This window comes from Epinephelus moara, chromosome 9 (genome assembly GCF_006386435.1).
Source record: "Epinephelus moara isolate mb chromosome 9, YSFRI_EMoa_1.0, whole genome shotgun sequence".
In the NCBI taxonomy this organism is placed as follows: domain Eukaryota; kingdom Metazoa; phylum Chordata; class Actinopteri; order Perciformes; family Serranidae; genus Epinephelus; species Epinephelus moara.
Genome location: NC_065514.1, coordinates 31,142,438 through 31,155,862, shown reverse-complemented (window position 1 = coordinate 31,155,862; position 13,425 = coordinate 31,142,438). Strand labels below are relative to the sequence as shown.

At 41.2% G+C, this 13,425-nt stretch overlaps 1 protein-coding gene across 3 annotated transcripts in view; it reads right to left on the bottom strand.

Annotated features, from left to right (window-relative positions):
• Positions 1-742: 742 nt before the first annotated feature.
• Positions 743-13,425, bottom strand: part of pik3r1 (phosphoinositide-3-kinase, regulatory subunit 1 (alpha)) — a 30,309-nt gene continuing 17,626 nt past the window's right edge. Inside the window, exons 3-15 of one of the 3 annotated variants that reach the window (XM_050052631.1) lie at positions 11,561-11,653; positions 11,279-11,353; positions 10,832-10,963; positions 9,839-10,040; positions 9,393-9,475; positions 4,502-4,703; positions 4,223-4,403; positions 3,996-4,121; positions 3,765-3,907; positions 3,497-3,673; positions 3,317-3,391; positions 3,051-3,221; positions 743-2,590 (exon numbers count right to left, since the gene is read on the bottom strand). In XM_050052631.1, coding sequence (XP_049908588.1) covers positions 2,401-2,590; positions 3,051-3,221; positions 3,317-3,391; positions 3,497-3,673; positions 3,765-3,907; positions 3,996-4,121; positions 4,223-4,403; positions 4,502-4,703; positions 9,393-9,475; positions 9,839-10,040; positions 10,832-10,963; positions 11,279-11,353; positions 11,561-11,653 — 1,850 coding nt within the window. In that variant the 3' untranslated portion in view covers positions 743-2,400. Of the gene's footprint in view, positions 2,591-3,050; positions 3,222-3,316; positions 3,392-3,496; positions 3,674-3,764; positions 3,908-3,995; positions 4,122-4,222; positions 4,404-4,501; positions 4,704-6,082; positions 6,493-7,255; positions 7,720-9,392; positions 9,476-9,838; positions 10,041-10,831; positions 10,964-11,278; positions 11,354-11,560; positions 11,654-13,425 lie in introns of those variants that run through there. The other 2 variants (XM_050052632.1, XM_050052633.1) reach the window with 2 other exon arrangements.

Sequence of the window (13,425 nt, the reverse complement as noted above, 5' to 3'; positions counted from 1 at the left end):
AAGGCTTTGAAAGAACCAATAAAAACTAGAATAAATGACAGTTACTATCAATGTGCTAAAAATTTAATCGTGGATGAGTAATCTGGTCAAATACATCTAAAACACATTTTAGTAGCTTGGTCAAGCTGTACAAACAGTTCTGCCATGAGGGGGGAATAATATGCAAGAAAATAAAACGTATTAAATGTTTCCATGCCGACAAATTTCTTCATGTCCAATGATATCAAATGCATCATTTATTGTCCACATTTCTTTTAGACAGGAAGTGACACAAGTGGAGGCTTTGCAGTTGCTAAGTCCGTTCAGCTTTTTCCACAAAGAGAAGTTGGAGAGAATTAAGAGTCAAATTTAAAAAGTAATATTCAAAATTACATCAGGTTAAGAGTTTTTCTTCACAACAAATTTGTTACACAAAGATATATTTAACAGTTTAACTTGACAGCTGTGCTGAGCGTGAGTACATTTTGGGGTGGAAATAAAAACATTACATCTAAATACTTTTTATGGCAGGTTCATCTATGATTGCAAAATATATATTATCATCAATGGCAGACATTTAGTCATCTGGGTGATTAAATTTTGAACTTTTCACATTGGTTAGATGTCACAATGGTGATAAATTGGTAGTTCTGGTGGCTTCATTTAAAAATATTTTCTGAAAATTAATACCAGTCCACTGGGCTTACACTCGTACCGATCACTTGGACTTTTAAAAGCTAGAATAAAGATGGGGGAATAAAAATGTAGTTGAGCTGTGGCTTTTATTTATTCATCTATTTATTTATTTTTATGTCAAGGATTCCACTGGCACATGTTGTCCTTCTTGAAATATGAAATTAAAGACTATCTGAAATGAGCCGATCCACCCATGTAAACACAGTGATTTTCTGATACAGAAAAATACTAAGTGGACAATGTATATTGATCTTTTAATAACAATATCCATCAGTTGAAAACACCTGTCTGCTTTGATATATTCTCATGTGGGAACATATATATTTTATAACAAAATAAATCTATACTGTTGTTTTCGTGGTGATGGTTAGGTAAGGGTTGTACAATCCCATCATCCCATTCTCTGAGTGCTTTCTTTGTCCATCTCAACAAAGAACTGCATGTAGCTCTGTAAGAAATAGTACTTGTGACTGAAGCAGCTCAAATACTCAAAAGGCTCTGCCTGAGAAGAACATTAGTTTGAAGCAAAAAAAAAAAAGACTAATAAAATACTCATCTTTTCCATCTTTATACCAGTTGTTAACGTAATTTATAATAAAGTGTATGTTGCTATTATTATCTTTTACAAATCATAAGCAGTTTTTTTTTTACTGTATCTTGGCATTTTGACACAAAATATCCTCTTGGATATTTACACAGGAAAAGATACTTTTCAAGCAATAAAACAAGCTTATATTGTGGGTTGCAACAGAATGAAACACAATTCTGAAAAAATAATGGAGAAATGATTGCATAGCAGATCAGAATATAACTAAACAGGAACTGATCCTTTTTGGTATGGTGCACTTTGATTCATGACTTTGCACATTTTCACATATGTACATGAAATAGTAAGTCCATTCATAGTTTCACCTGCCCACAGTAAAGATCAAGTTTGCGTCTGCACTATAATGCTCAACAGTTAGAAGGCAGGATGCAGACATCTCATCTTCTGCTCTTCTCATAAAAGTCCATAGGAGTCTTTTCAAAAAAATTAAACTTTGTTTAAAAAGTGCCATTTTGCTACATTTATCAGCTGATCCATGGTCTGCTACTCAACAGTTAACACAAGCAAATGTGTTACACAGCCCCCCCCCCCCCCCCCCCCCCCCCCCCNCCCCCTCCCCCCTCCCCATAACGTCACACATTTTCCTGATTCTATGAGTTTTGGTCACATGGACAATCACACACACTCACTCACAGCCACATACACAGAAACACTTGTGCAGGAATACAGACATACATACACACAAAGATGACATGAAAGGAAAAAAAACAAAAAGTGGAAAAACAAAGTTGTGGCCGGTGAGTACAGTTCCATTTGAAGAGTTCATCTGTTGCGATTCGACATTCCCGGCTGGTAAAGCTTTGAAAAAGAACAAGCACCATTAGGAAAAGGCCTCAATGTCCTCCACTGTGGGAGAGTTCAGCAGTTTCCGCTTGATTCTGTGCTCCCACAAAAAGCAAAAGAGAAATAAACTACATTCAGACTCGCCTCAGACTCGGGCTCGTGGTTGGGTAAAGTCACTGAAAATGTTCAGGCTTTATTGCGTCTTTTCCTCCGATTTCAAGTCTGAGTTCAGCAAACAGAGCCTCTTTCTTTTTTAAATCATGGAGTCCCAGGACATGTATCTCCAACTCCCCATGAGGCCTTTTCTTTGTGTCCGTGTGGAAACATCCAGGTCCTCACCGTCTCTGCTGGGCATAGACCGGGTATGCTAGCGTCACATTCAGAGAGTCATTGTGCTGGACCAAAGATGTGTGCTGGTAGTGAAGTACGAGTTCTTTTAATGAGCTGTACAGGTTGTACGGCTCGGCGAAGCCATAACCTGAGGGGGTCTTGTTGATGACGCAGTGCTTCACCTCACCGTCCACACTGTGAAGAGAGGAGAACGGTCACAGTCTGTTCTGTGTCTGCAGGCAATAAAAGTGACAACTGACCACTTGCTTCTTCATTGACTAAACTGCTCACTTTAATTATCTTGATTTAAGCAATAAAACAACAGCCAGGTGCCCAGAGGTTCACCGAAACAGACTTTGCTTGCTTTGAGTGTAAGTAAGTCAATGTTTCGTGCAAAAATGTGTGCAAAACTTCGACAATTTCAACGTCAAATCTAGTTGATATCTTCCAAAGGTACAAGTCTTTTTAAGAGTAAAGTTTCAGGACTGCTAAGGCCTCATTTTACCTTCAGAATAGGTCTGGAATGTTTTTTACATTAAAAGTGCGTTAGGCAGGAAGGAACAAATCCTGTTTCAATGTTCATGTGGGCACTCGACTGTTGTTAATGAACCTATCCTTTAACAGCTGTTTGAAAAAAGCACAACATAATACATACACAACGCTGCAGGCGTAGCATCCTGCTTTGCTGCTGTCTCGAACCAGGAATGTTCCGTCTCTCTTGCCCTGGAGGAGAGCCTCCGCCTGTAACCGATTAATGTTGCCCAGCTTCCAGGACCGCTCGTCATGATGAGGAAGGTCTTCATCATCGTCCACCATAGAATATTGACTAGGGGAAAAAAGTAACGCACACAGATGTAAGCTGTGAGGCAAAAAGCATCTGCATTTTAGTGTTGTTTTAGTGTAATGAAAATGGATACTCACTCTTCTGTGTTCTCGTTTTTGATTCCGAGCCACTCGTTGAGTTTTTTCTGTCTGACTCCCTTCTGGGTCAACCACCTACAAGTGAGAAAACATTAGAAACCAGGGCAGATCCAATTTGATTTTCTCCAGAGAAAAGTTTCAGAAGCAGTCATGGCGCTGATGCTGGAGTGCTATACTTACATGAGATACTGGTCTCTGGTCTTGCGGAGCTGGATGAGGTCGGGCTTGATGCTGTTCATCCTCTTGTCGATCTCTCTGTAGTCTGCCGCCTGTTTCTTCAGATCTTCCTCCAGTCTGCGCTTGCTGTCGACAATTTCACTGATCCGGGACTTCAACTTCTCGTAGTTTCCCATAATCCTGAAAGCAATAACAACATTTAATTTAAACATAATTAAACTTGTATTATCTGCTACTGCTGTTTTTTTTAAAAAGCGTGGCTTATTCTTACCTCTGGATCTCCTTGTCGTTGCCTTCTCGCCTGAATTTCTCAATATACTCCTTGCTGTACCGCTCTTGTGTTTGGCATTGCTCCTCAAATATCTTTATAGTTTCATTAAAAGCCTCGATAGCCGTCCTCTTCATTTGGATTTCCTGGAAGCAGAAGCACAGTATTGAGTGTATGTCGTACAAATATTGCAGTAAGGTTCTTGAGCATAGTTTGACTCTGGCTGGTACTCACTTGTGATGTTCTGGTGTATTCTTCATACAGACGGTCGTACTCTTTGTTCTTCTCCTGGTACTGCTGGTGGTACTCACAAAGCTTCCTCCCCACAGCTTCAATGTTGTCTTCTTTCACCACCTGATCCTGAGAAAAGATTCATAGCCGAGACAAAAAAGTTGCAATTAAATTGCTTGAGCAGAAGCATTTATAAATGTGCTAGTTTAGACCACAAGCTGACGTCTTACCTGCTGGTGTTTGGAGACCGGATACAGCAGCTTGACGTCTAGCTTAGGGTTGTACTGAGCCAGTGACTCGTTGCGATAGTGGTTGATGAGCTCAACAACAGAGCTGAAGGTCAGTGGGTCTGAGAAGCCGTACTTCCCATCTCGATGGAATATCTTGATAAGTTTGTTGTTTCCACCTTTCCTGTAGACAAAACAAAAAAAGGCGGCAAAACCGGTTAAACTAACAGTCCCGAAAATCATAAAAAGATGGTTGATAAGAGAAAATATTTTCAAACAAACCTCAGAGTCAGTGTGTAGTCTCCGTGCATTTTCGTAGAGGCGTCTCGCACCAAAAATGTACCGTCCGCAGTGTCCCTCAGTTTCTCATTGACCTCCTCCCTTGAGATGTCTCCCCAGTACCATTCTGCGTCTTGTAGCGCCATGTTGTTGTTCATACCGTTGTTAGTCACAGATGTGGGCTTGGGTGGCTTTGGAGGTAGAGCTGTGGGGACAAGAGGAAGGGAACAGAGAATTGAAGTACATGTGCTGAAATGGAGACTGTGTGTGCTCACGTTGACATTAAACGGGTTCTTTCCTTGAATTGAATGATTGATTTTCTGGCTCGTTACGACACAGTCAATGGGGCTCTTGCTTTGCATTGCAAAACATTTATTTGCCCTTCTTTTAAGCAGCAGAAAATACAACTGGATACCAAATTTGAGATCCACTACACTGAATTCAGTGCAGGGAATCACACACAAGCTCTGTGACTCTCTCACTCATCTTTTTTCCATTGATCGAATAGGGATGAAAAAAAATCGCTACCCCTCTCCAGCAGAGAGGCGGTAACAGCGAGGCAGTGGGAGGAGAAATGAAGCCTGAGTCAGGGAGAATGAATTTCATTCAAAAAAAAAAGGGAGATTTCTATATATATTCCTAGCTGCAAAAACATCAGTGCGGCCTTATATATTTTTTAATGCAGAATGTGCCCAACATGAATACTGTTACACCACGAGGATTATCTTTTTCTTTCACCAGGGAAGCAGGTTAATGCGTTTAGTACATGTTATGATGAATCTGAAACTTAAGCATACACTCAGATAACCATAGGTTTTTTTGCCCCAGCAAACAGCCACAATCTGATCATTATCACTGACTCAGTGTTCACAATCAGACCATTAAATCTCCTTTTCCTACTGCGGCTTTAAGACAACAATAAAAGTCAGATTTGCATTGTGTCCATAGTCATTTAGGTTATCAAGTGAACATTCTAACTGCTGCTGTGGATTTTAAAAAAAGACACCTTCAATCTGTGGAGGCTGCTCACAAGCTGGTAGTTTCACAGTGAGGCTAGCTGTAGCAGAGCTAAACGGTAGCAGGCTATTTTTAACCCACATATCTGCACTGCCTTTGTTCACTCCCCCTGCATTAACACCCGTTCTGCCACAATGGACCTTGCAGGACTCAGCTCAATGAGACCACAAGCACTGTTCACTTGCTAGGCAGCTACAATTGTGACATGGCAGAAAATGCAAAGCTTTACAATCTGTGCAAAATACAGCCTACCAACTCAACCACAGCTCATGGCTTCCGCTGCACCTCTCAGCACGTTTGCCGACCAATGTTATCACATTTCACATTCACATCACAGATCACTAGAAAATTCTAATTCTTAAACCTACTCATGTGGACAATCCAGTCTTAACAGTAGCTTGGCAACAGATCTACAGACAGATTCTACAAAAAAGATAGCTTATATATGTGACTGGTGGCAAAATATCTCTGCAGTGGCACAATAAAGTGATATTTATACAACCACCTAAACATCCATTTGAAAAGCCATTAAGAGCAGCCTGCTCAGTAACGTGTTACATCACTTACCACAGCCAATCACACAGGGGGGTCTGTCACCAACCACTCCTGCATCTTTCATTTCCTGAGAGTGATGAGGTCATTCTGAAAGGCCATTACCTTTTACCTCCCTGTTTCAATTCTTTACAACACTGCAGCTAAATGGAAAAAAACCTCTCTGCTGCATCCAGCGATACGTCCTACTGTGCATCCATCTTAAAAGCAAATGTGCAGCATCTCTCACTAGCAGAAAAAAAGGACCTGCAGCCTGTTTCCATGCATTTCCTCTGTCATCCTCTCCCTCTCTGTCGAGCTTGGCTGCTCGCTCTCCTGCAGGTTGCTCAGCCCCTCCTCTCTGCATGTGTCGTGCGGAGGTTTAGTCCGGCCCACTGCTGGCACTCAGACAAAGCCAGCTCTGCTGCAGCAGCACGTACGCAGCTAAATTATAATGCTTGGCCCGGTCAGCAGCACCCAGAGCTCCAAAATACGCCTGTAATCCCACAGCGTGACACTCGGCATGACAGAGATAACTCCCTCGATTTCCTAAGTGAAATTAAAATAGACCTAGTTCTTGGTAAGGTATAAGGACTTCAGTGGAACGCAGTCCGGCTAGGTTCAACCGAGGAACAGTTGTTGGGTCTCTGTGTGCTTAACTTGAGGAGTAACTGAGTACATTAACTACATATCAGTTTGTTTGAAAATAATAAAATAAAAATCTGTAACCTAAATGTCCCTTTCTTGAATTCTAATAAAATCCTGGAAAAGTATTGTCTGTAGGGTTTTAAATAATTATTTGGTTTAAAATAAACTTGCCCTTCTCTGCTGAGACCATACACTACTTGTTGCGAATGTTTGAGTATTAAGTCCAAATTGAAAATCTTGAATCAACTGTTAAGATTCATCGTCTTGCCTGAGAGCAATGCAGAGTTTTATATGCAGTCTGTGAGAGTAGTTTATAACTATACAGCAGGAGGAGCAGCCCAAGGCAAAAGTGTTCACTGACAGCTATGACTGGGGGCTTAATGACAACAAAAACCTATTATTCTTGTACTTGTCTTTTCTTAAGCTGTGGTATTTGTGTCTTATTCTTCCCATGCGGCCCTTTTCGTTAAAGCCTGAAGGCAGAAGCAGTAGAAACCCACTGCTCCACTTTTGTATATTGTGTGACACATTTTAAAAAAAGAAGCATGATATCAAACTTACGTTGCAAGTTGTGCATGTTTTGTTGAATCAACGTCTTCTTTGTAGCTTCTCTTTTAGTTCCAAAAGGTAAATTAAATCCAACAGAGTTACTTTCAAGTCCTCCAGTAAAGCTCCATTTCATAGTTTAGGCCACTGAGAAAAGCTGAGAGTGGCTTCTTTTTTTAATTCTTAACAAGGGTAATGGCTTTATGTGCTCCTTAATGAAATCCAGGTAATCCGCTCGACGTGAAGCAGGTGCAGCATGCGACTGTCTAGCTGACTGACTGAGTTCCTGCTGTGAGTGAGGTAAAAGGCTGAGTCTCTCTCTCTCTCTCTCTCTCTCTCTCTCTCTCTCTCTCTGAGCTCTGTGAGGCTGAGGCCTGCTCACATGGAGGCAGATAGTTAATGATTAGCAGTGGCTGTTCTGGTGCCAGTGCTGCCTGTTCTGAAAGCAGCCACTCGTGCCAGCTGCGTGTGTGTGCGTGTCTCTTGCTCTCTCTGTCTCTTTGGGTCACTCCCCCCCTCTATCTCTCTCTCTCTCTCTCTGTTTGTAAAGGAGGAGGCAGGGGGAGTTCAGTCTTATGATTAACTTGCAAAGTTTCAAATATTTGCTGAGCTGGGCACTTTGAGGCAGGGAGGACATGTGGAGATCCAGGCGGAGGTAGGACGGAGGGGAGGGGAGGGGAGGGGAGGGGAGGGGAGGGGAGGAGAGTGGCCCTAGAAACTGGAAGCAGCCCTCAGTTAACAAGAAGTGCTCTGTGGAGCAGGCCGACTTTCCAGCCAACCAAATCTAAGTGGGCCTTTTGTCGCTTACTTAAAATAGGCACGCAGTAACTGGGAGGAGGCATACAGACACATGCACACACGCAAAAGCACACACACACGGGTCATTCACAGACACACATGTATAGACTATACGTGTTTACAAAGTAGGTTATTCTTCTTCTCTGTTCTTCTGACCCTGTTGTTATCTGTATGAGACAGGTGACTGAAACCAGTTTGGCACACCTAAACTTTGTCCAATGTCTGAGTGGGTCCTGTGTTTATATATGCATGTAAAAAGAACTATAAAAAAAAAAACTTTCGGGGTTTGTGTCTTGCCCGCCTGCCTGGCTGCCCTTTAATCCATCCATCCATCCATCCATCCATCCTTCCCAGTGCCAAAGTGCTCCCGCAGGTGCAAATTACTGACAGCTGAGAGTGGCCCATGCACAGGAACATTATAAATAGACCTAACAGGTAATAAAATGTTTAAACAGCCACAGCCAGTCTCGGGCCTCTGGGCCAGCCAACGAAAGTGCTTTTAACTAGCACTGTAAAAACATAACTGTGCCACGCAATGCAGTGCTCTCACACACACCACCAGACTAGCTTCTTCTATGCAGACCACCACTGCACCAGTCATGAAAACTGACTCTGTGCACTTCAGTGTTTGACATTTTACCCACTTAAAACAACATCTGTGAAAAAAAATCTGTCCTGAGAGGAAAACCAGAATGTCACAGATTGTATCAACTTTTTTTGTTTTCACACCTACAAGGTCATATGTGAAATGAAAATTCATGAGCAATCACGTTCATCAGGGTCAGTTTAAATTCAAAAACCACACACACAACAATCACAATTAGTTGTCCTCTGTATGGAAACCTTGTGCCATGGGAAAAACAGAAAGCTGTATTTATTTCTAATGAGTCCATTTGCAGGCTTAAAAAACAGAAACTGACATCCTGTGCAGCTAAGGCTTCAGGACCAGTGTGGCTTAATTTTAACAGTTCCACTGCTTCACAACAAAGATCATTAGAAGTTATGTGTCAGTTCCAACACTTGTATCCACTGACTAGTACATAATAAAGTAGTCTCAACTTGCCCTAAAATGTCAGTATTTTATGTCCATAGTGTACCCACCCTGTGGCCCTCTACAAGTGCAGCAGTTGCAAGTCTCAACACCTTTCTTAAACCTATTAATAGGTCAGGTCTGAGGGTGTTCAGTTCATGTTCTGCAGTGTTTAAGTCTCTGCAGACCATACAAAACCAATGCTACATACCAAACAGCATGCGGTGCAATGCTAAACAATCTTGGAGAGCAACAAAGAGCAGCAGACCAACTGCATTTAAAACTTTGTGGATGGTGGAAGCCAAAAATGAAGTGGGTAACTACCTGGAGCTGACTGACTTTCACTCCATTCACTGGTCACCAGAACCTCAATGATCTTGATGTGAGCTTCCAAGCTGGGTTCACAACTGTGGGAGGGTGAAGAAAAAAAAACAACAGTTAAATGAAGTTTGTGTTTTGCAGCCCAGGTGAAAGTCTCTGCTGCTCTGCTTTGCTTTGTGCTGGTTTCAATCTGATGGTAATTCAGGCTTAGCTACTTTAATTGCGCAGCACAGCTGGTAAGTAGAAAAGCTCCAACCTATATCCGTGTACAGCTAAAACCCATGAGTGCATGGCAGCCTGCACTCTCACAGTGTGTAGATGTGCGAGCCTGAGTGGGTGCATGTTTGAGAGTCTGAGTGTCTCGGTGTTGCATGACTGAGTCTGCACACTTGTCTGTCTGATGCCCGAGTGTCTATCTTTGACATGACTCCGGCTGCTCTGACACCCACCTGGTGGCCTGTTGTCTGAAGAACACAGGGCTGAAGATCTCGCCCAGGGCTCTGGCACTGAGCAGGTTCTTGGAGCTGTTTTGGCACACTCTAGAGAAATGCCTAAGCAGGCAGTGGAGAGTTAGCCAGTATTGGGGAGGCAGGCTCTGGGTGCTGGCGATGCGACGTAGCAGCTGGGCACATTCCTCAGGGTTCACCACCTCTGTTGAAACAGATGAGAATAGCTGCGAGGTCAGTAAGACAGATGTGAAAAACTGATCCTGCCTGAGTCTAAGCGGAGCATAAAATGAAAGATGTTTCTTTAAAACGATGAAGAGATGGAAAAAAAAGCGTCATGTGCAGTTAGGTTATGAAACCACAGAGAGACTGTGTGGTTGACAATGAGCGTAAGGTACACTGGCAGGTGATTGGCTGCTTAGAGATGCTAGAGATAAACTTTCAGGCTTGTTTTAGTTCCTATTAACCACAGATATCCTGTTTCTGGCCATGTGACAGCAAGAGAATGCAGCACTACAGAATGGCGTGTGATGTGAGAAGTTTGTCTGTGCTTGCAAGGAAAGCAAGACAGACAGAAACTAGGTTAACAGAAAGTGACAAAATAGACAAATTCTGGAGGCTGACAGCATGACAATGTAACCAGTCTCTCTATGATTTCAATACATTTGTGTTATTTGTTTTCTTTTTTATGGATGTCTGGTTATGTGCAGGTCTGGTATGGGGGAGGGTTAAGTTCTTTTTTTTTCTTTTTTCCCCTTCTATTGGACTTGATTGGACCTGTGACATAATGTGATAAGCACAATAAAAAGACCTGAACTGAACACTCAAAAGAGGACTTGAACAATAAAAATGTCTTAGTGAAGGGCCAAAGGGAACTGACATGATCTTGTGGTTTTGTGATCAAAGTACTGAATGTTCAATAGCAGAGGGTACATTACGTCAGCACTTGGTTTTCTGTACAGTGAAGAACAGATCGTTGACGCTATGTGCTCTCACCTTTGGCAGTGTGGACCATCTGAGCATATAATGCAGTGGGGATGATGGGCTGGGGAAGATCCTGCAGGTACCTGCGCAGACCATCACACAGGACAGGAAGTTCCACCTGATCCAGGTCTGGTGAGTGAGAGTCTGAAGTGCAAAACAGCAGATGCATGCTTTAATACTAAAACTCCTTCCTGCAAAGTTCAGTCTTTTACAGGCTCATGTACAATCTGCAATACTACATCATGCATATGTAGATGCAACCACAGATGCAAAAAACCCTTCAGACACCATGGTACTCTGTTCTTTTTAACACACTGCATATGTGCGCAGATCTTTTTTGGTCACCTCACACATTTATCTCCAGTAGTCATTTCCACTTGCGTCAGTCATTTTTTTTTTTTTTTCAACAATTTGAAATCCACTGGCCTCACATAGGCTGATAAAAAAAAAGCTGCTTACCACAATCAAAATACTGTCTGACTTCAAGTCCACCACCAGCTGTAAATGTTCGATATAAAGTTGGGTTATCCAGACCTGCAGGTGATCAGTGAAACATAAATTATTACACTTATTGACTGAGTAAACTAACACCATTCGATTCATGTGGTTCTGTGTAACAGGTCACATATGCACAGTCAAAAGTGGTTAACAAAAGACTATCAGTGTTAACAGGCAAACTGAAAACTCAAGTGCAGTTGCATGTCAAGATGAAAGACTTGAAGTTTCCTTGGTCAAGCTCACCTTTCCTCTCAATAGCTTCCAGTAGTCTGGCCAGCATGGGTGGACTGGTCTCTGGAAGGGAAAACTGCTCCGTCAGGTCCAGCAAACAGAAGCCTGGAGGAGATAACAACAGAATGTCAATCAAGGCGATTTCTAAAGGAGCAGTATATGTGTCCTATTAATTATTCACTGTGTTAATGCTTTGTCTTGTGATGCTTTTTCTGCCACATCATGAATATGTTGCCTGCAGACATTAGGTAACCAACATACCATGTGTGAGTGAACTGAAAATCTTGATTACACCATGGAATTTGCTCAAAGGAATTGAGATAAAAATATCAGGGAAACATACGATCAGTGTAAATCAAATTAATATTGCTGTCAGCACCACACAATTATTCTGCTACCAAAGAATGCAGTCATAACAGGTTCTCCCACCTGAACTAAATGACCTTGAATTAGAGAGTAGTTCATTTGACCCACAGTAAGTGTAACAAGTATGAGCATAGCAAAGGCAATGTTTTGACCAAGCAGTCAGGCTGCAACTAAAAAATTTTTTAATTACCAATAACACCTATTGTTATTTTCTTGACTATTTAATTGATTGATTTATTTACTTATTTTAAATAAAATATCAGAAAATTAAAAATACATACATATATATATATATATATATATATATATATATTTATTTTTTTATTTTTTTCTAAAACTTGAACACTCAAAACCCTCAAAGATATGAGTTTATTTTCAGACAAGAGAAAGAAACGTAGAGAGTCCTAGCAAATGCAAAGTTTGTTATTTTTACTTGAAAAAAATATCAAAATAATTGCCAATTGTTTTTTTTTTATTCACTTCAGCTCTAATTAGCTGTTAAAAATACAAAGCTGTATGGTTATCAAAGTATATGTTAAAGCGTTCCTTTGATGGATGACTGTGAATAATGATCAAAGAGCTTTAGCGCCTCAAAAGAAATGCAAGCAATGCAAAAGGAAATACTAGTCCTGTCTCCACACCTAAGAACCATTTTTCTCTCATATGTAAAATGCAAAATATCTTAATCTAGCGTGAAACAGAAGTGCTTTGTCTGAATGGTGACATAATCATGACTGAGAGAATCTATTGTCTCATCCTTCTGTTTAGAAACACAGTCGCTCTAAGGGGATTTCACTTGGCCTATTTCTTTCTGAATGTGAATGTTGACAATGACTGGGTTTATTTTATACACAGTTTAGTAGGGATGAGCGAGTAGAGCATTATCTGTATCTGTACTTTGAATGACCAGGGTTTAAACTGTGATTTAAATCTAAAGAGGGTGGGCCCTGACCAAAAGTTGTATTTTAAGCCTGAAATTGATAAAGGTTGATAAGTAGTTGCTGCATTATTTATTAGAAAAATAAATTACAGAAATGCCTCAGAATTGAGCTTCAGATCATTTTTGATCACAAGACTAAACCAAATTGAACACAGTATTTGGCTCAACCCTACAGATTAGGTTACTTCCATCTCATATCAGCAAATTCAGGGAAAAAAACCAAAGCCCAAAAACTAAAAAGTAAATGTGGCCCATACAGAAATTAAATGGTCTGCTTGTCATCATAAGTTGTGATGAAGGTTCTTGTGACATTAAATGGGATGAGGGCTGCCATTTATCTGAACCAGCAAAGGTTGATTAGATGCATGACTTACAAACGACTCTGAACTTCAAAAAGGAAGCAGGTATGAGACCAAAGGACTGCCTTCAACACTAAAAGGTGCATATTCACAACAGACTGATTCAAGAACAGGAGGTGCTGAGCACTCAAGTTAGGGTTTGATGGACCAGGGAACTAAGCAAATACCCTGTGATATGAGGTAAGCCAGGCCTGAGTTTTTTCTTCATTTTT